The 20,123-nt window shown below is 45.0% G+C and overlaps 9 protein-coding genes across 10 annotated transcripts; 4 read left to right on the forward strand and 5 right to left on the reverse strand.

The window, feature by feature from the left end:
• Positions 1-3: 3 nt before the first annotated feature.
• LOC6561465 lies at positions 4-581 on the reverse strand. Its single transcript, XM_001988839.3, has 3 exons — positions 426-581; positions 232-366; positions 4-166 (listed from the first exon to the last, which is right to left on the reverse strand). The coding sequence occupies exons 1-3, from the start codon at positions 553-555 to the stop codon at positions 33-35; spliced, it is 399 nt and encodes a 132-aa protein (XP_001988875.1). The 5' UTR covers positions 556-581; the 3' UTR covers positions 4-32.
• Positions 582-671: 90 nt separating this feature from the next.
• LOC6561367 (protein cornichon homolog 4) lies at positions 672-1,911 on the forward strand. Its single transcript, XM_001988838.3, has 4 exons — positions 672-864; positions 957-1,084; positions 1,150-1,344; positions 1,516-1,911. Exons 1-4 carry the CDS (start codon positions 787-789, stop codon positions 1,586-1,588), a joined length of 474 nt encoding a protein of 157 aa, XP_001988874.1. The 5' UTR covers positions 672-786; the 3' UTR covers positions 1,589-1,911.
• A 68-nt stretch (positions 1,912-1,979) lies between these two features.
• On the reverse strand, positions 1,980-3,333 carry LOC6561366. Its single transcript, XM_001988837.3, has one exon. The coding sequence runs from the start codon at positions 3,331-3,333 to the stop codon at positions 2,107-2,109; it is 1,227 nt and encodes a 408-aa protein (XP_001988873.2). The 3' UTR covers positions 1,980-2,106.
• Positions 3,334-3,371: 38 nt separating this feature from the next.
• On the forward strand, positions 3,372-5,177 carry LOC6561365 (serine--tRNA ligase, cytoplasmic). Its single transcript, XM_001988836.3, has one exon. The coding sequence runs from the start codon at positions 3,499-3,501 to the stop codon at positions 5,011-5,013; it is 1,515 nt and encodes a 504-aa protein (XP_001988872.1). The 5' UTR covers positions 3,372-3,498; the 3' UTR covers positions 5,014-5,177.
• Positions 5,178-5,537: 360 nt separating this feature from the next.
• LOC6561364 (trichohyalin) lies at positions 5,538-9,029 on the forward strand. The gene is made up of 5 exons (XM_001988835.3): positions 5,538-5,807; positions 5,903-7,275; positions 7,818-8,208; positions 8,266-8,789; positions 8,845-9,029. Exons 1-5 carry the CDS (start codon positions 5,592-5,594, stop codon positions 8,993-8,995), a joined length of 2,655 nt encoding a protein of 884 aa, XP_001988871.1. The 5' UTR covers positions 5,538-5,591; the 3' UTR covers positions 8,996-9,029.
• A 51-nt stretch (positions 9,030-9,080) lies between these two features.
• On the reverse strand, positions 9,081-11,420 carry LOC6561363 (palmitoyltransferase ZDHHC23). Of its 2 annotated transcripts, XM_032736122.2 has the most exons (4): positions 11,382-11,420; positions 10,994-11,129; positions 9,945-10,868; positions 9,081-9,812 (listed from the first exon to the last, which is right to left on the reverse strand). In XM_032736122.2, the coding sequence occupies exons 3-4, from the start codon at positions 10,823-10,825 to the stop codon at positions 9,629-9,631; spliced, it is 1,065 nt and encodes a 354-aa protein (XP_032592013.1). In that variant the 5' UTR covers positions 10,826-10,868; positions 10,994-11,129; positions 11,382-11,420; the 3' UTR covers positions 9,081-9,628. The 2 variants fall into 2 exon arrangements, with proteins under 2 accessions (XP_032592013.1, XP_001988870.1); XM_001988834.3 differs by lacking the exon at positions 11,382-11,420 and having other exon boundaries at positions 10,994-11,290.
• Positions 11,421-11,490: 70 nt separating this feature from the next.
• Positions 11,491-12,556, reverse strand: LOC6561362 (histidine protein methyltransferase 1 homolog). The gene is made up of 3 exons (XM_001988833.3): positions 12,214-12,556; positions 11,979-12,145; positions 11,491-11,911 (listed from the first exon to the last, which is right to left on the reverse strand). Exons 1-3 carry the CDS (start codon positions 12,554-12,556, stop codon positions 11,492-11,494), a joined length of 930 nt encoding a protein of 309 aa, XP_001988869.1. The 3' UTR covers position 11,491.
• Positions 12,557-12,763: 207 nt separating this feature from the next.
• LOC6562023 (splicing factor 3B subunit 2) lies at positions 12,764-15,650 on the forward strand. The gene is made up of 5 exons (XM_001988832.2): positions 12,764-12,947; positions 13,005-13,657; positions 13,804-14,773; positions 14,842-15,086; positions 15,154-15,650. Exons 1-5 carry the CDS (start codon positions 12,924-12,926, stop codon positions 15,530-15,532), a joined length of 2,271 nt encoding a protein of 756 aa, XP_001988868.1. The 5' UTR covers positions 12,764-12,923; the 3' UTR covers positions 15,533-15,650.
• Positions 15,651-16,107: 457 nt separating this feature from the next.
• Positions 16,108-19,438, reverse strand: LOC6562022 (pre-mRNA-processing factor 40 homolog A). Its single transcript, XM_001988831.2, has 6 exons — positions 18,857-19,438; positions 18,510-18,742; positions 17,391-18,448; positions 16,946-17,311; positions 16,798-16,878; positions 16,108-16,727 (listed from the first exon to the last, which is right to left on the reverse strand). The coding sequence occupies exons 1-6, from the start codon at positions 19,294-19,296 to the stop codon at positions 16,437-16,439; spliced, it is 2,469 nt and encodes an 822-aa protein (XP_001988867.1). The 5' UTR covers positions 19,297-19,438; the 3' UTR covers positions 16,108-16,436.
• Between the last annotated feature and the right edge of the window lie 685 nt (positions 19,439-20,123).

Genomic DNA, 20,123 nt, shown 5'->3' on the forward strand with positions numbered 1-20,123 from the left:
TAACTACAAAGTGTTTTTTTTTTATATATTGTTTAACCCCAACTCAAATGCCAATTTGATTGCATCAGTTTAGATAGATTTGGGGGTTGCAGTGAGGCTGGCAAATTGTGCTTAGCCTGCTGTGGATTGTTCTTCTTTTTTAAGCGATTTTTCTTCAGTTGATTTACTGCAAAAACAGATTTTTTAATGAGCATTTAAATCAATTTAAATTATGGCAAATTTAAGTTGCACCAATTTTTTCCAGCTGCTTCATTTGTTTATCGCTGTAGTGGCGAAAATTGCAGAATAATTGAAATTTACAGTAGCCGGCAAAATAACGTTTGCATGGTTTTTTCTTGCGCTCCGCTGCCAATATTTTACGTGGATCTAAAATAAATAAATTATAAATTATTTTTAGCTTAAAGATAAACAAAACTAAAGCCCACCCTCAAATTGCCGCATGTAAGTTGCTTTTGCAGCTGTGTGCGAAATGCCCGAATTGTGTAATTTGCGCACATTCAAATCGTTCTTCATGAAGCAACAGCAGTAATCACAGTAATAACTTTTGCCACCCATTATTAACTAAACTTGTCACATAATTAAAAATAATTTTGCTTTGCGTTTTGCGTTTGTTTACAAACAACTGCAGTCTGCGGCGCTGCCAACTTGTTGTAAATGTGGCTGCACTTTCCAACACTGTTCGGTGGCTTTAATTAAAAACAACAGCGAAAATGTCGCAAAATATTTATATGCATTAGTTTAATAATAATAATTTTAAGTAAAAAGGTGAATTATTAGAGAATAATTATGTTTATGCCCGAGACCGCAGTGTTCTGCATAACACTGCTCGTTTATGGCGCCATATTGCTGCTATTGATTTACTATGTGAGTTTTTTCTTCTGTGTGCAAATTGCAGAAACAATATTTGAAAATATGCATAAATATTGAATTAAATATTTTATTTGTTTTGGTGACAGGTGCTAACGCTGGCCGACTTGGAGTGCGACTATTTGAATGCCCAGGAATGCTGTCGACGCCTCAATTTCTGGGTCATACCCAAATTTGGCTCTCATGCGCTGCTCTGCATTCTGCTCCTTATCTGCGGGTAGCTTTAAAAGAACATTTTTTCCTCAAATTAAAACCAAACTAATTGAATTTTTTGGCTTGCAGCCATTGGGTGATGTTTTTGCTCAATTTGCCGATGGTTGTTTGGCTGTATTATGAGCTACATCGGCAGCGGAGGGACAGCCTCGGCGTCTACGATCCGGTTGACATCCATAGTCGGGGTCTGTTGAAGGTGCATCTGAGGAACTGCATGATCTATCTGGGCTACTATTTTGTCATGTTCTTCGTGGGCCTCTATTGGTTAGTGAATGTCCACAAATACAGCGTAATTCGCTTAGCTGCCATCTACAAATAATCCCTTATCGATATGAGTATCTGATGTGGGAACGCAGTTAAAGCCATATTTGATTGACAAAGCTTATTGTACTCCATTTGAAATTGATTTTAATCTTTAATACTTCTATTTTGCAGTTTAATTTCATCGCTGATTAAGGGTGATCCCATCAAGCGCCACGAGGATGACGAAATTATCACAGGCTTTTAACCTGTGTGCAGCGTACTAAATCGAATTTATTTATTGAGTTAAAGTTTGGCAAAAAAAAGAAGAAAGATTTGTGAAAATAGTAGTCCAAAAGGTGGACAAATCCTAACCCTTTGGGACAGTTTAAATGGTTGCTGATAGTTCCGCAAGGGCTTCCAAAAAACACACACACAAAACGCAGAGAAATTAGCAAAATATTTTATAGAATAACTTGTGTAAAATGAGATATTCGAAATCTGCGAGAGATCAGTGTAAAAATGTCATCCTAGTCGCACAACGAATATGAATCGTAACAAAAAACCCAGTTAGTCAATAACAATTTTATATTATTTTTTTGCTTAGTATTTATTTAGAAACGAATTTCGACCAACATTTTAATTTAAATGCCATTTGCTCATATTTTAAATATTTATTTCATAACTAGCATCTGCAGCAATTTAAGCGTATTCGAATCAGAAATTAAAAAATATATACATATGGATATATATAGATGTATATGTACAATAAATGTTGTCTTGATTTCACTGTAGAAAATCGACTACTTCCTCCAGTTCCCGTTGGCGCGCCTGTTTTTGTGCCCAACGCGCCTCCGCCGTCTTCACATTGACCACCCAACGATCGTGGGCCAGTCGAATGCCACAGGTGCCATCATCCGATCTCTTTAGGCTTCCAGCAGCTGTTACTCCAGTTACTGTTGATCGCTGCTTGTCCATGTAGGTTTGGGCATCGGAGCGCGGATGGCGTCGCTTGGCCGGACACAGTTTGCCGCCCTTGGGGAAAGGTGGCTCGGCGAGATAATGCTTGAGGCAACCCTGATGGAACAGATGACCGCAATAGACACGCTCCACAAACGCATCCGCATTCTCGTCCAGCACCACCGCCTCCGGCTCCGCTTGCAGCACGGGCTTATCACAAATCGGACACAATTCGCGATGGAAGTCACGTGTGGCCTCCAAGCAAAATTTCAAAGTTCGATAAAGACTGCGCACAGGTCGAAAGTGGGCCAGTTCATCTTTGTTGAGACGCAACGGTGGCTCCACACACTGGCGCGCTATCTCCCGCGATTGTCCGACCAGGTAACGCACCAGCACAGTGGGCAAATCCGATTCGACGCCACGCAGCTCCACACTCCGGCTGGGATAGTCGTCGGGCACCGCAGCCGTGACGCGGTAAACATAACGACCGCCACGTGCGATGAGCTCCACACAACTGGTGCGCTGGCGCAGCTTTAGCTGACTGACCACATCATCAGTGGACAAATCTGGTTTCTTCATATCCTGACGCAGCTGCTTGATCTCGTCGAGGCACACGCACAGTGGATTGTCCAACAAGTATTGCTGGGCGAATCGCAGAACGGGCAATGCTTGTGGTTCACCCAACTGATCCCGAGCATAGTTGTCCATGAGGCGTGTCAGCTCCGCGTGCAATTTATCCGAGTATCCGCGACTCTTCAGCTCCACGAGAATCGAGCAGCGCGGATAATCCGTGGGAAAACGTAAACAAACTGTCAGTGTGCGATTTGGTCGATCCGACAGCAGATCGACGCGCACAAGTGTTGAGCTACAGCTGATTAGCCGGCTGTGGGCTATATGCTTCTCGCACTTGGTGCGTATCTCAACCAATTCACTCTCAATGTCTTCCATGCCGATATAAAATTCCCAAAACGAATGTTTACAAAAACAGCCAAAAAAGAATATAGCAAGCCAGGGCTGCTGTGCTATGCGATTAGCTATCGATAACAGTTGCATTCGCGATTAATCGTCTTGCACACTAAAACCGATACTTCTTACATTGCACAAACATTACTCATCACTGTCGTCGCCACGTTGTGGTTAAAAAAACGCCGACAAAACGAAAGGCTGACGAAATCCGCAGTGCAAATTGAATTAAATTGAAGTGAAAAACAAAGAAAAATGGTATTAGACTTGGATCTGTTTCGCGGCGACAAGGGCGGCAATCCCGACGCGGTGCGCGACAATCAAAAGAAACGCTTCAAAGATGTTGGCCTCGTCGAAACGGTGATCGCCAAGGATGGCGAATGGCGACAGCGACGTCATCGGGCCGACAACCTGAACAAGGTAAAGAACGTCTGCAGCAAAGTCATCGGTGACAAGATGAAGAAAAAGGAACCCGTTGGTGCCGAGGAGGAGCTGCCTGCAGCCATTCGTGACGAGGATCTGACGCTGTTGACAGCTGAATTGCTGCAACCTTTAACTGTTAATCAGATTAAAAAATTGCGTGTGCTCATCGATGAGGCGATGACAGATAACCAGAAATCCCTGGAACTGGCGGAGCAGACTCGGAATACAGCGCTGCGAGAGGTGGGCAACCATCTGCACGAATCGGTGCCGGTATCCAACGATGAGGACGAGAATCGTGTGGAGCGCACTTTTGGGGATTGTGCGAAGCGTGGCAAATATTCGCATGTGGATCTTATTGTGATGATCGACGGCATGAATGCGGAGAAGGGCGCTGTCGTCTCGGGTGGCAGGGGCTATTTTCTAACGGGTGCCGCTGTATTTCTGGAACAGGCACTCATCCAACATGCACTGCATTCGCTGTACGCAAAGGATTATCTGCCACTGTATACGCCCTTTTTCATGCGCAAGGATGTGATGCAGGAGGTGGCACAGCTCTCCCAGTTCGATGAGGAGCTGTACAAGGTGGTCGGCAAGGGCAGCGAACGCGCCGAGGAGGCTGGCATCGATGAGAAGTACTTGATAGCCACGTCGGAGCAACCGATTGCCGCCTATCATCGCGATGAGTGGCTGCCGGAGGCATCGCTACCCATCAAATATGCTGGACTGTCGACGTGCTTTCGCCAGGAGGTGGGCTCTCATGGCAGGGATACACGTGGCATTTTCCGTGTGCATCAGTTCGAGAAGGTGGAACAGTTTGTGCTCACCTCGCCGCATGACAACAAATCGTGGCAGATGATGGACGAGATGATTGACAATGCGGAACAGTTCTGTCAATCGCTGGGCATTCCATATCGCATCGTTAATATTGTGTCGGGTGCCCTCAATCATGCCGCGTCCAAGAAACTCGATCTGGAGGCCTGGTTTGGTGGCAGTGGCGCCTACAGAGAACTTGTCTCCTGCTCCAATTGCCTCGATTATCAGGCGCGTCGTCTGCTCGTCCGCTATGGCCAGACGAAGAAGATGAATGCCGCCGTCGACTATGTGCACATGTTGAATGCTACAATGTGTGCAGCGACACGTGTCATTTGCGCCATCCTCGAGACACATCAGACGGAGACGGGCATCAAGGTGCCGGAGCCACTCAAGCGATACATGCCCGCCAAGTTCCAGGACGAGATTCCGTTTGTGAAGCCAGCACCCATTGATCTGGAAGTGGCCGCAGCTGCCGACAACAAGCAGAACAAGGCCAAGAAGGACAAGGCCAAGAAGGATCCAGCGGCTGCATAAATTTTTGGGTTCCATTGGTGTCCAGCGTCGCAACAGCCACTCAGCTTAAGCTAAGCTTTCAAGTCTAGAATTGTGTTACTTACTCATAAACTATATATTTATCAATCGATCGCATTTATTGCCCAAGTTTTACAATTAAATCGCGCTTCAAAATGCAAGAAAAATAATTTTTGTTTCAATTTTATGTAGGATAATCAATTATCAAGTATGGATTTTGTTTAATTTAAGTTTAGTACTCTTCTAGATGATTTTCCACTCTATTTAAACTTCTTATCTGGCTAACAAACCTGCGCTCCAGAATCTCTAATGCAATCTTAGAGCATATTACTCATCCATCCACTGCTGCCCCACGCTCAACCCCACTTGCAGTCAGCTGGTTTCAGTATTCCGCACTCGATTGTTTTCTGTTTGATGCCTAGCAACGGCTCTGATAGCTGTCAATTTCCATAAGTTTAATATTATGCCCGGCGACTTTTAGTTGCCTTGACACCGTCTTCAACTTGTTTACTAGCAATCAGTTCACTTCAGTTTTCCAACGATCCGAAAAATAAAAACTATTTCAAAAATATTTAGGAATAATGTCGAAACGTCGCGAGAAATCGAATAAGCAAACGCGCTGGGATCGTATTCGGAAGCGTTATCTGAATGCGAATCCGTTGGGCCTCAAAACGGATGCAGTGCGTCGCTTCATTGAGCTGGACTACATTGGCCAGCGCCAATCCCAGATGCTCATCGATGGCGAGCAGTCAAATAAACTGAATCCCAGTGTTGTAATGGATATGCGACATCAGATGGTGAGCTGGAGGACAAATCTTACTCTCTCTCTCTCTCTCTCTCCCGACTTGGAGGAGCTAAGATTCCTTTTGGTCTCCCATTTATTTTTTCGCAGTTTTCGCAGATACCACGTCAACTGCCGCTGGCGACAGTGGCGCATGGCAGCACCTTGGCCTCGACGAGGGCACACAATCTGGAAGTGGAGCAGCGCTACATCGACAATCAATTGCAAAAGTTTCGCCAGCAGCTGGCCAGGCAGCATCCGCCGCGCCAGCGCCAGGAGCGCAAGATACGTGTGCGTCCCACCAAGCCGGACTTTAAGCTCAATCATGGCCCATTGATGCAGAGTCTGACGCTTGCCTCGCAGCACATCGATAACTTCTACCAGACGCCGGTGGATGCACTCGGCCAGGCGGCCATGTTGTGCTCCATGCAGAAACAGGTGGCGACAGTGTCGCTGCTGCAGCAGCTGCAAGCCGAACCGGAAGCAGAGGCGGAGGCGGATCTCGAGCACACCTGGCTGCAGTTGAAGCAGGCAAAAGAGGTGAAGCAAGTCCAAATCCAAGCGGATGGCGAGCAACTGGACATGCTCGAGTATCGCAAGTTTGTCAAGCAGGTGGAGTTGGACGAGAGCAAGCTGCAGTTCCTCCAACGTTGCCGCACTCCAAGTCCGCTGCTGACCACCGAGGAGCTGCTCAAACCAATGCGCGCCGCTGCCGAGCGCCAAATGCTGCACATGCGCACCGTGCGTCAAGAGGAGGAACTGCTTCAGCAGGGGCAGCAGCAGGAGCATCCCTCAGAGCAGCCTCAATTGCATCGGCAGGCATCCACTTGCTCCAACACGAGCGATGGCATTGATTCAGTTATATCCGACCTGGCGGAGGAGGCGTTATTCGAGCTCCAACTGGAGGCAGCCGAGCAGCAAATGGAACGGGAGCAGCAGCAGCTCAATGAACTAGTGGCGCCGCCAAAACTGGTACAATTCCAGCTGTCTACGACATCACCCGAGGAATTGACCTCCGCCGTGCAGGAGGAGGAACAGGAGGAGGAGCAAATGGAAGCTCTGCTCATCCGGCGCATTGAAATACCCAAAGTTGTTGTGCTGCCCAAGCAGCAGGAGCAGCCAGCCACTGATCAGAGCTGCAGCGAGAATGAGCTGCAACCAGGACCACTTGACGAGAAGCAACGGATTATTGATGAACTGTTCGTCAAGGCGCGCACCAATTCGGAACTGAATCTGATGCGTAAATACTTTCTCAAATGGATCCATTTCACGACCATGGAGAAACTCGAACGGGAGCCGGGCACAAGGCATGCCAATCGAGCGACGAAGATCAATGCATTTCTGGACAAGATCAGGCAGGAGAAGCGGCGTCAGCGCCAAAACACCAAGAGGCCAAATACTCCAGACAATGCCGAGAAAATTGCCCAAAAGTCGCTGGAGCAGCGCGAGGAGGCTGTCAAAATGGCCAAACAATTTAAGAATAAGTATGAATCATAATTTTAATAATCTTAGTTTTAACACTGAGGAGAACTTTCCAGAAACATAAACGATTTTTAGATTGGGAAAAAATAGCTGCAATCGATGTAAAAATATTTCAACATTTTTCTCAGATTGCAGAGACTTATTTTATTTAATTTATTTCATTCATTACGAATTTAATTTCTTTCTTGCTGCTGTTGCTGTTATATACATACATGTATATTTTATAATTTCAACCAATGTCATTTGGTTATTTGATTTTATTCATTGCCGTTACCCGCATGTGAAATGAAATCAAAGTGGAATCAAAACAATGCACTCACCGGCAATAGCGGTACTTATAATCCTCTCCACTTTGGTTGTTGTCTCCGCTGCACTTAGCAGCGCATGAAGAGGGCGTTGCAGAGCGAACTGCAAAAGATATAATTTTATTTTACGCACATTTTATTTATAAATATTTACATAATCATCATCATACATCATTTAAATCAGTTTGATTAGCTGCTTTTAACTGCCTTAATTTACATTTCAATAAAATGCTTTGCAGGCTGAAGGTGCAGCAGGATATTATAGATTTGCAGCGCATCAAGCTGGAGCGGCAGGAGCGACTAATAATGCAGCTAAAGCTGCACAAGCTCAGCGACGAGGCCAAAGAGGCGCGCGAGGATCTTAAGCAGGAGCTAAAAACCGTTATACGCTGCGGCGATCCCAAGGCAAAGGCCAAGGCCAAGTGTCTGCAACTAATTGGCAGTCTGCGCGATGCCGAGGACGAGGAATTCGAGCGGCTGCAGGGCAGAGCGCTGCTCCAGCCACGCTTCCTGCAGCACATGCAGGAGCGAGCCCTGGAGCGGAGTGTGCGCCACGAGCAGGCGCGTCAGCGTCGAGCCCAAGCGGATGCGGAAAGGGAGGCAGCCAAGTTGGCCATCGAGGAAGCTAAGGTGAGACTCAGATGAGGTGCTTCAGCATCAGATTTACCTCTAAAATTATTCGAACAGCGCCAGGAAGATGAGGAGGCAAAACGGTTGCGCATCGAGGTGCTGAAGGAGAAGCGACGCCAGGAGAAAATGGCCAAGGTGCTGAAGGAGCGCGAACGCCAACGTTTCATTGAGAATCAACGCAAGGCTTTGGAGTTCCATCGCCGCATGTTGCTGCGCCGAATTGGAATGGAGGGCTTTAAGCGGCTGCTGCAACGCAAGCGGGACAATCTGGTCAAGTGCGAGGAATTCTCCCGTCGCCTGTACAAGCGCAACTCTTTTCTGGCCTGGCACAAGTACACCGAGTGCCGGCAACGCGAGAAATGCATCCGGGCCGAGATGTGCTATCGCCTGGCACTGAAGCGACGGGCGCTAAATGCATGGCTATTCTATGTGCAGGAGGAGCGCAATAAGATGCAGGTGGCCATTGACTGGCATGCACTGCATGCCATGGAGCATTGGTTTGGACGCTGGCTCAACTATGCCACTCACTGTCGCATGATTGAGGACACCAAAATGCGTCAGGCCATCTCGCATCATGAATGGTAGGTTATAAAATATAAGATAAAATAAGATCTTACATTTGTATCTTACATGTAGGCACCTGAAGTGGAAGGTGCTGGACTGCTGGCAGCGATTGCCGCAGATCTTGCGCTTGGAAAAGGAGACGGAGGAGCGTCGTCAGCGTTGGCGCATGAAAATTTGGGAGCTGCTACCCGATTACAAGCCAAGGGAGGATAGTTTGTGGTAGTTGAGATATTCGTTTAATATCATAAATTTTGTTTGTCTTTTTCTTTTGTTTAGTTTATGTTTACTTAAATTTTAAGATTATTCTCTCAGAATAAATTGCAATTTAATTTCAACTAAAAAGCTTAAAGACGTATTTTATTACATTGTCTCATTGTAAAGAGAGAGAGCTGTTATTTTAGTATTGAATCAGTAATTGAATGAAAATAATATATAACTTAATTGAATAAATGACTGATAATTGCTTAAATCTCAACAGCTCTGTTTACATTTAATACATTTGATAAGTATTCGTAAATCAGAATATTTCATTCAATACATTCTTACACTAAGCATATTTCGATTAATTGCTTAATCACGACTAAACGTTCAAAGCGCTAGTTATCTCGTTTAATACTATGCATACCTACTAAAAGCATAAATTGTGCGCTTGCTCTGTGAGTAAATAAATATAAATAGATTGCTATATTCTAGTTGGATTACACACTGCGTTAAGAGATTGGGCTTCAAAAACATATACAATGGCCCAAGATTCGGCTCAGACAGGCAAAGCTCGTTTAGCTTTTATATAATTGTTGCACTCCTCTCAAGTAATTGGGGCTTTCCTAGCTGCTGCATATGGTACTCCTCAACGTCATTACTTTAAAATGGCTCGCCAATTGCTCCACACGCGATTGCGATTCCCATTGGAGGCTGGCACACGATTATATTCATGCAGCGTGGTGCCGCGCCAGTACAAATACAATTGACGCACCAGGATGACGCTGATGTAGCCAGAGATGAGCATCGCATAGCCAGCCACAACAAACGATATGCCCAATCTGAAAGCAAAAACCGCAACATTAATATGCAATTCAATTAGAAGAGTCTGGCATAATTTAAATGATCGAAGCAAATTAAACTTAAGCCCAAAATAAATGCACTAATTTTTAAGCCAAAGTTTAAGCACTTACTCAAAGTCCTCGAAGACCTCGCTGCAGTCATCGGGCAGCAGCAAAGGAATTCCCAGCAGACGCACAACCAGAAATGGATGACAGACGGCTGTCAACGTTAAGTTGGCGCCCAGCAGCAGTGCACACTCGGACAGGGCCAACGCCAGCAGATACCAGCGATAATTGCGCTCACCAATGCAACAGTTGAGCCAATAGCTGTGATGGGAGCGACGTTTGACGCAGCTGCCGCACACGGAGCAGTGATATGCGCGCCTCGGTGTCACCTTGCGGCAAGTCTCGCATATGTTCGGCTGGGCGTGGTGGATGAGACCCGCTTGTTCGGAGCCAACGTCATTGTCATCATCATCATCATCATCGTCGTCATCCTCAATGCCAAGAACAGTGTCTTCGATTTGTACGGCAGCCTGGTGCGACTGCTGTTCGGCCAGTTCTTCGCCACTGGAGGCTTCCGTGATGCCCGGCAGCTCATCCTTGGGCGTGGTACCATATTGTGCTGTGACCAGATTGAGCGGTGCCAATTTCTTGGTGCGATATAGTGCGTAGAGTGCAGCAAACGATAAGAACAGCAATATACAGTTCTCTTCGGGCAGCAGCTCCAGCAGCGGCACCTCGCACTCAAATATCAACGCCATATAGATCACCGAGAAGACGATCCAACTCAGAAAGAAGCTGGTCCGCGTCGCGGTACGCTCCGCCAGTTGCAAGCCCCAACTGGTGAAGCCTACAAGCGTTAGCATTAACACTATAGCAGTCTTCGCGTTCAGTGCCGCCAGTCCCATCATCAGGGGCACAATCAGTGCGGGCGCCAGTGCAGCGGGTGCGATGCGTTTGGCGCCGCCACGCCATGGTAAACGCAGGCGATCCTGGAATGCAATCAACATGCCGTCTATGTTGCGTTGTTCAATGCGCTTACACGTGACGAAGCTGTCGACAAGATAAGTTCCATTATTTTCTAGCCATATTGACTGTATACAATTGAGAGATCAAACGGATCTTGTAGATCCCATCCCTCAATCGCAAGCAGTGCAATGCTCAATATTTATCCCTACCGTGTGCAGATCAAGTCAAAGTCGACGCAATTACAGCAGCATCCTAAGATGTGAAATTGCTGATTATCGTGGTCAATGTATTCGCAGCAGCAGAGACCTCGCCCCTCAGCGTTTTCGCTACGCTCGTCTTCCGTGGCTGCTGTGAAAAAGTTCAACGTAGTCGTCGCCGTTGACATTGAGACGCATCGATTTATGGTGGGGGCCGGGTCGGCAGAAGATGCAAATTAAAAAGTTTCCATTTTCCACGCAGCGTGTGCAGGAGAATAATATGTTGAAATTAATTTAAGACCAAAGTACTATACAGCTGACGTCTGCACATACGCAAATTAACGATTTATTTTATAACAATTGTTGAGTCAAGTTTTTATCTCTTGCTCAAAATACTCACATTCGCCGCTTGTCGCGACAAAAACAAAACATCAGCTTTTGCCCCATCCCCAAAAATCATAGGGTGTTTCGATTGCACAGTAAAATTGCATAAGAAATTATCGCCATCGTTTATGCGATAGTTTTCTGTTTTATTTCAACGATACCGCGTTTCAAATTTTCATCTGAATGCCACAAATTGTTGCTTTGGAAAACTTCACCACATTTAACCAGCTCAACAAACTGTTCTAGTCCACCGCCTACGCCAAAATAATGTGACTTGCCAGCGACTAAAACAATGCCGTCCGCTTTTAGACGTTTACTAAACGTATCCAATAGCTTTTGTTGATTTTCTACGTTGTATATTGTTTCCGATGTTAATATTAGATCATATTTCTCGTCGTTTTCTGTGAGTTGCGCAAAATGCGACCAGTCGCCAGCGTAAAATTTACTTTCCATTTGTAGCCGCTCCAATTTCTGATCATCAGTAAGGGCGTTTGCGAAATTTAGCATTACATTTGGCATTGTTATTTTCTCCAAAACATCCTTGTTCTGCAATTTTGGAGGTAAAACTTAGTTCAAAAAACGACATTCAACTTTTAGTTAGTTAGTTACTCACGTAATCCTGGAAGTCAACTTTGCCACCACATTTTAAGGCATATATTCCCAAAAGTCCCGATCCGCAGCCTAAGTCCAGAACTCGCTTATTCTCCCAGTATGTTTTTTCATAGGTTTTTGACAAAAATATCAATAAATCATCGGTGCATTCCCAAATTTTTGCGCCGCCTGCCAACAAAGATTGTTAATAAATTGTAATTACGAGATATATGTATAAATTTATATGTGATATTAACCCTCATATACGCCTGCAATTAAATCCGAATGACTTTCTTCGGATTTCCTGATATCTCGGCTGTTTATATCGCTGTGTGTTTTAATATCTTCAAGGAGCGAACCTGCTATAAGATGTCGTAGTTCAATTCTTCCAATAGTTTGCTCTTTTGAATTCAGCTCATACAGGTCCAAACAATTTAAAAGTGATTTATTTGGCTTTACTTCCTCGGCTTGATACCATTCTACCTTATTATCGGTTGTTGGCTTATCTGTATTCGACTGTTCGAGTTTAGTCTTTTTAAAAGGACTTTCCCCGGCATCCGATGAATCCGTTTCGTTCACTTCAAAATTGAACTCAAACATTGTCCAGCCCGAATCACCCTGTTTGTTTTGGTTCTGTTATGCTATTACTTGCACACACATGTATAAGTGATCCTGCAAATTAAAATTAATAAATATCATTTATGAAACTAAAATTTTAAAAAAATCTTGAAAGTCTTTTCAACTAAAGCGATAATAACTTAGACACCAATTGTTTAACAAATATATTCACACACCACAGAGCGCAACCACGCTAAATACACTAGTTATCGATAAGCACACATAGTGATGTGAGTTGTTCAACCACCAGGCCACTTATAAAATCAATCGATAGCACGAATTGGACATCACCAAAATTTGCTATTTTGCTTGAAATTTTGTTTATTTAATTTTAGAAAATAAAATACAAATGGCTGATCAAATTCAACCCGATGTAAGTGTAGCGCTAATAGACAAATCCTCGCAATATTTCTCACATCACTTTGCACAGGGAGGTCAACCGGCGCCACTCATATCCGTTGGAATCGATCAACAGCAGACGCACGACAACGGAGCTGCCAATGGCAGCGAAGCCGGTGACGATGATGACGCCCAAGCAGATGACATCGATGACGAGAAGGCCACTGAACTGGTGCTGCCGAAGGCACTGGAGGATGTGCTCGCGCTAAAGGATCAGCGTGTAGCCGAATTCGACACCGATGTGGATGCTCGTGGAGGGAGCCTCGGTGTGGACGGATCTTCGCAAGACGGTGACTTGGCCGATGTGGGCGACGACAGCGATGACGCCGATGATAATCTATTGAACGGTGTCGGCAACGATAAAACTGGCAAGCCGAGTAAAGCGGACAAAAACAAAAAGAAGAAACGTCGCAAGAAGCAAAACAAAAAGATACGCCAAAAATTGGAGTACGAACGGCAACAGCAACTGGCGCGTCGCTCCGAGCCACGTGAGGTGGAGCCCGAAGAGGGTTCGAAGGCGGTTGGCAGCGAGGAAGAGCGCCCGACGGTGGAGAAGGAAAAGGAGACACAGCGTGAGACGCGTAGCAGTAAAAAGAAAAAGGAACGCGCAGCCGAAGAGAAGGACAAGGCCAAGGAACAGAAACAGTCGGAAAATGGAAGCGTCGATGCAGATGTCACAATTGAGTACGTGGTAACAATTTTAATCGAAGCTTGCACTATTTTTGTTGATTAAACTGGTTATGGTGTTCTCAAAAGTCAACCTCTGCAACTAGAGTACTCGTAGCTTAAAGCTTTCCCTCCTTGCCACTAACATTTCGAATCGCCCACAGATATGTGCCTGAAAAGATAACAATTGCGGATCTGGCGCCCATGTATCGTCAATTCTATCGTGTCTTCGAGATTTTTAAACTGGAGAACAAACCGAAACCCGCTGAGAAGGATAAGGCGGCGCTGGATGCGGAAGCATTGGCCAAAGCTAAGAAGTTGACTAACAAAATGCACGATGATGACGACGATGATGCCGACGATGACGATGACGCTAAGGATGATAAGGAGAAGCTCTCCAAGCGCAAGCTTAAGAAGCTCACACGTCTCAGCGTGGCCGAGCTGAAGCAGTTGGTCTCACGTCCCGATGTTGTCGAAATGCACGATGTAACGGCACGGGATCCAAAGCTGCTAGTGCAACTGAAAGCCTATCGCAATACGGTGCAGGTGCCGCGTCATTGGTGCTTCAAGCGCAAGTATTTGCAGGGCAAGCGTGGCATTGAGAAGCCACCTTTCGATCTGCCTGCGTTTATCAAGAAAACTGGCATCATGGAGATGCGTGAATCGCTGCAGGAGCGCGAGGATGCCAAAACGCTCAAGGCCAAGATGCGTGAACGTGTCCGTCCCAAAATGGGTAAAATTGACATTGATTATCAGAAGCTGCATGACGCCTTCTTCAAGTGGCAGACCAAGCCGCGCATGACCATCCATGGTGATCTCTACTACGAGGGCAAGGAGTTCGAGACGCGTCTCAAGGAGAAGAAGCCAGGCGATCTATCCGAAGAATTGCGCATTGCTTTGGGCATGCCAGTGGGTCCCAATTCGCACAAAATACCGCCACCATGGCTGATTGCCCAGCAGCGCTACGGACCGCCGCCCTCGTATCCAAATCTCAAAATACCCGGCTTGAATGCGCCCATACCAGATGGCACCTCGTTTGGCTACCATGCGGGTGGCTGGGGCAAACCGCCAGTCGATGAACACGGCAAGCCACTCTATGGCGATGTATTCGGCATGAATACGCTTGACTTGGATGTGAGTAGCGGCAAGATTTCAAATCAAAATCAATATATATATATTTAAATATGAATCATAATTCTTAGAACGGCATCGACGAAGCCGACATTGAGCGCAATCAATGGGGCGAACTGGAGTCTGAATCGGAGGAGTCTTCCGAGGAGGAGGAGGAGGATGGTGAAGATCTGGGCAATCAGCAGGATGAAACCGGCCTAGTTACGCCAGTTGAGGGTCTGGTTACGCCGTCGGGTCTAACCAGTGTGCCAGCGGGCATGGAGACACCCGAGAACATTGAATTGCGCAAAAAGAAAATCGAAGCCGAAATGGAGGAGTAAGTTTACAATGTTACCAGCCACCAATCATTGGATTGAAACTAACCAAGTCCTATTCGTCTACAGCAATGAAACGCCTGTATTGTATCAGGTGCTGCCGGAGAAGCGCACAGACCGCATAGGTGCTTCAATGATGGGTTCCACGCATGTTTATGACATTGGCGGAGGAGGCACTGGCGCAAGTAAACAGCCGACGGTGCGATCTACAACAACAGATCGTGAGGGCATTGTTGAGCTGGCCTTGGATCCCAGTGAATTGGATCTGGACAACGATGCGATGGCCCAACGCTATGAGCAGCAAATGCGCGAGCAACAGAATCACTTGCAAAAGGAGGATCTGTCGGACATGTTGGCGGAGCATGTGGCGCGTCAGAAATCGAAACGTAAGCGACAACAAACCGATCCAGCAAAGACCACTAAGAAGTACAAGGAGTTCAAGTTTTAGTATAACAATAACAATAATAATGATAACATTTGTGTATTCGCGTTTTGCCGATTTCTTGATTTTTATAGGCGAAAAGATTCAAGTCAAGATTTTCATTAAACAAAAATTAGTAAAAATGTACAATGCATTTTTATTGGAAGTCTCAAATCTTTATAATTGTCGGGCTGACCGCTGCACGGTTGATGAAGATCAAAATCTTTACTAATTCAACAAATGGCAGTTTGGTGGGGTTATTATATATTCTTGTTCAGACCATAATAGAGGGATTGTACATTTTGTGTATATTTATAGCTTTGAAAACTTTAAGAAAAAGTTTTTAAAATTATTTATTTATATTGTTCAGCCTGCAAGCATATTTCAGAGGATAGTTGTTGCTTTTGTTTATATCTAAAGAAAACTTTAGTTTGAGCCATGTTGAAAAATGCTTTTAAATTGTATAGCTAAAAACTGTTCATAATATTGGTTTTACGTTTTTGAAAAATATCTTATTTTAAGAGTTTCGATGTGTTGCGAAAACAGGTAATTTTTTGTTTGTTTGTAAATGAAAAAAATCGTTTGTTTTTTAGTCACAAAAATTTGTTTTATAGATGATATTATATTTTTCATTGCAATCAAACTTATTGGTGTCGGAAAACTTACATTTGTTGCCTGTGTTGGATTGTGTTGTGCTAGAGGGCCAGTATTCCAGAACAAAGCAAATGAGATGTGCAATAGGAGATACAGGTAATAGCATGTCCACGTGTCCTGAAGGAGAAAAAACACCTGCTGGAGCTGGATTAGCGTATGTTTTTTTTTTGTACACAACTAAAGCACACTGCGCAGACTGGCTATATTATGGCTATAGCTGACTAATGCTAACTGCTGTTATTGTTAATTTAGCTTTCAATCTTGCAACCTGGGCAGGTCATTCGTCTAACTGTTCATTGAGCTGGGCTAGCAGCGCAGCTCGCTTTGATTCCAGTTCACCATCGCTAAGCGTTAGCTCCTCGTTCCGGGATGTCGCTGAGTCTGATTGGGCGGCAGGACTCAGAGGCGTTGTAGACCGATTGATTCGATGCCTTTTACCTTCCTTGTCCCTTTTGGTGCGCTTCTCCTTTTTCTTCTTTTTGGCGGGTGAATGCGAATTGGAATCGTTTTGCTGCAGTGCAACGCTTGTGATTGGCGTTAAATTGCCCAACTCGGATTCGTAAGAAGACTGCAGAAAATGATAAAAAAAATTGATTTTTTCAATACATATTTAAACGCTAAACGATTGGAGGACTTACAGCTCGTGATTTATTCTTACGCTTTTTCTTCTTTTTCATAAGCTTTTCGCTCTCAATGCTGCCAATCGAACTGAGTGTATTCTGTGTGCGAGGGGAATATTTCATTGGATAAGTTGCAAAAATATTAGTTTGTTATTAGTTAACTCACTGAGCGTGATTTTGAGCGTCGCTTCTTGAATTTCTCTAGTTCGACCACCTCGTTCTCAATATCTGATCTCGACGTGGAGCGTACACGTTTTTTATGCTTTTTGTTCTTTTTCGATTTACGTGATCGTGAATGATGATGACTGCACGCATCCTCGCTTTCCTTGATAAAGTCCTCCCAGATCTTTTCCACGCCAATTTCTTTCTCGTACAACGCAAATGCCTCCAAATGTTCGACCAGCTTTTTGGCACTCTCATACGGCTCGTCAACGGACACATTCACCTCCAGCCATTCGTTCTTGATCTCATTCTCCAATTTACGCAATCGTCGCACTTCCTCTTTCATTCGCTCTTTTTCAATTGCTTCAGCCTATAAACATAAAAAAAAAACAAAAACAAATTAGTATTTTTATGTATGTCAAAACTATACATTTTTCTTTTCTTTGTACCTTCTCCAGCAGCGAATTGTAAGTTAGCTTAACATTGCCCGCATCCAAGCTGGCGGAGCGTTTATCCTCACACACAACTGTGGCAAAGTCCTCAAAGGATGTCTTGGCCTGAACAACAAATTGCTTCTCTTTGAGTATTTCGCGTATAATCTTCTTTTCGTCGTGGAAACGTGCCTTCAAATTCTCCACATAAAACTTGAAGAGATCCAGCGGCGTTGAGCCACTCTGTCCCAGCATGGCAGAGAAACGTATGTCCGCCGATATAATGGGATACAGTTCCACCCACAACGACATCGAGGTGAGTTTTCCCTCTTCGTGCAGTGAGTCAAGCAGAGCCAAGAAACCATCGCGGTTTTTGCGCTGCTGACGTTTTACACGTTTCTTCTCTCTTTCTCGCTCCTCCTCTTCTTCCTTCTCCAACGTGCGTATGTGCTCCTCGAACACTATTAGTGCATCCTCCTTGTCCATGCCAAGCAGCGTGACATCGTTCTTGAATGCCGCATTGTCCAGCAACATCACCTGCGCCTCGGACCATGTGCTGGTATATGTAATGGAGGTCATTGACTCGAGCAGTTCGCCAAGTACTTTCATATTTCGTTTCTTGAGCAGACGCGCCTCCTCCTTCTCACGCTTGGCCAAATTGAAAATGCAATCCTCGTAGATATCGCGACGATCCTGTTCTGGTACCGTTGTCCATGTGCGATTACTCGCAAAGACCTCCTCACAGCGAAAGTATTTCATTTGTGAGTTCATCTTATCGCTGGACATGAGAAACTGTTCCAAATCCTCCTTAGCCTTTTTAGCACGAAGTCGCGACTCCTCGCGCTCATCCTTTAACTTTTGTGTCTTATACGCATTGAACGTTTGTTTTCGTTCGTTGAGCGTTTTGAAGGCATTGTAACGCGGATCTTTTGATATGATCTTAACGCACTGATCCCAGTTGGCAGTCGAGGGCACATTGCGATCGCGCAATAGCTCTTTGAATGCCTCAATTGCCTCCCGCTTGTCCTTAAACACGAGCGAGTTGTTATCTCCATTGGATCTATCCTCTTTTTTAGCTTAAAGTGCAATAAGTTAAGCATGAAAAGCATCAGTTCAAGCAACGCTTTGGCTACTCACAATTTTGTTGCGGAACCTCGATGGCAGCCAGCGTTGCAGCCATTGCCTGATCCATGGCCGAGGAGCTGTTCTCATTGCTGCTCGGCGTCAGCGGTGAGTGTATCTCGGGCGTGGGTATGCGTGGCGCTGCGGGCAATGCAGCTGGCAGGATATTGGCTAGGGCCACATGCGGCACCATTCCGACTAGGCTGGAGGACGTCATGGCGGCAACAGCTTTAGCCGCAGCGGCTGCTCTGCAAATGTACACGTGTTTTTTTTTTAATTTTATTTGTTTTTTCTCAGCAAGTATTTTTGATTTGTTTTCTTTTATGTAATTAATGAATCTACACTTAGCATTAGATACTTACTCCTCCGCCTTAGCTTTGGCCTTCATGTCCACATACTCTGGCGGTGGCTCCCAGCACGTCTCCTTTGTGGTCACATTGTGATAATAAACTTTGTTCGCATCCGAGCGATATTCCTTCCAGGGGCACTGATTGTGCAGCAGCTCTGCGGGCGTCATTAGCGCTTCCGGTTTCTCCCACGAACTTTGCTTTGTATTCTGATTGTAGTAGTAGGGTCGTCCGTCGGGCGCCTTATGCTCTGTCCATTCCGTATTTGAGGCGAGTGCTCCAAATGCGGCCGCCAACTCCGGCGGCGGTGGCGCTCCAAAGCCCGGCGGCGGCAGATTGAACGGCGGCACCGGTACCATTCCAGGCGTGTGCGTGTATCCCATGCCGCCCATTGCGGTGGCTGGCTGCATCGGCATTGCTGCGTTGCCATTGCCAGCGCTAGGAGGAACATTCATTTCACTATTTTTCTATATGATTTAATGGATTTAACGTTTGGTACGAGTACCGGTCGTATTGTTGCGGCAGCCAATTTGATGCTTTTCACAATTGCAAATTTTAACTAGTTTTTTTACACTTCTCCTCGTTTTGCCATTCACAATGTTGTTGCGTGGTTCTGGTGTTACCAGATTTTGCAAACATTTTACTCTTTTTTTTAAAGCAATATTTAGCTTATTTTTAATACATATCGCGATATGCATTCCTCCAAGCATATCGATACGAATATCAACAAACTAATCGGATTTAAATTATCGTTATTAAAATTTCAATTTGAATTGCAATTATTGACGAGGCTTGATAATTTCGGAGCGAGTGCAGATCTATAATTAGTTAATAAAATATGTAAATATTAGTTTCATACAAGTAAGAAAATAGTTTTAATTTACAGTCAAGTACTGAAATGTAATTAAGGCTATGACCATGTTTGGGACGTGTTAAGTTTCATTTGTCGAATTCAATTACAAAAGATAAGAAGCAAACCCACAGTATGTGTTTGTGGTGACAACAGAATCTAATATATTTAGAACTAAGTATCTTGTGTATCTCATTCATTTTCGATTATTATTTTTCTACGATGCACGGACGACTTCTGCTGATTGCGATCGTAACTCTCAGTGCCATAGTGATCGGTTGCAGCTTTATCATTCTTCTTATTTGTATCTTCATAATATAGGGAGTGTGGCAACGAAGTCGACTTACCTTTCATATTCACAAAGATATACAACTGACCAGAGTCCTGTGCAAATTGCAGCCTACAGCGATTAATGTAATGAATGAGGGTATC

The sequence above is a fragment of the Drosophila grimshawi genome, unplaced genomic scaffold, assembly GCF_018153295.1.
Source record: "Drosophila grimshawi isolate 15287-2541.00 unplaced genomic scaffold, ASM1815329v1 contig_1377, whole genome shotgun sequence".
NCBI classification, from domain to species: domain Eukaryota; kingdom Metazoa; phylum Arthropoda; class Insecta; order Diptera; family Drosophilidae; genus Drosophila; species Drosophila grimshawi.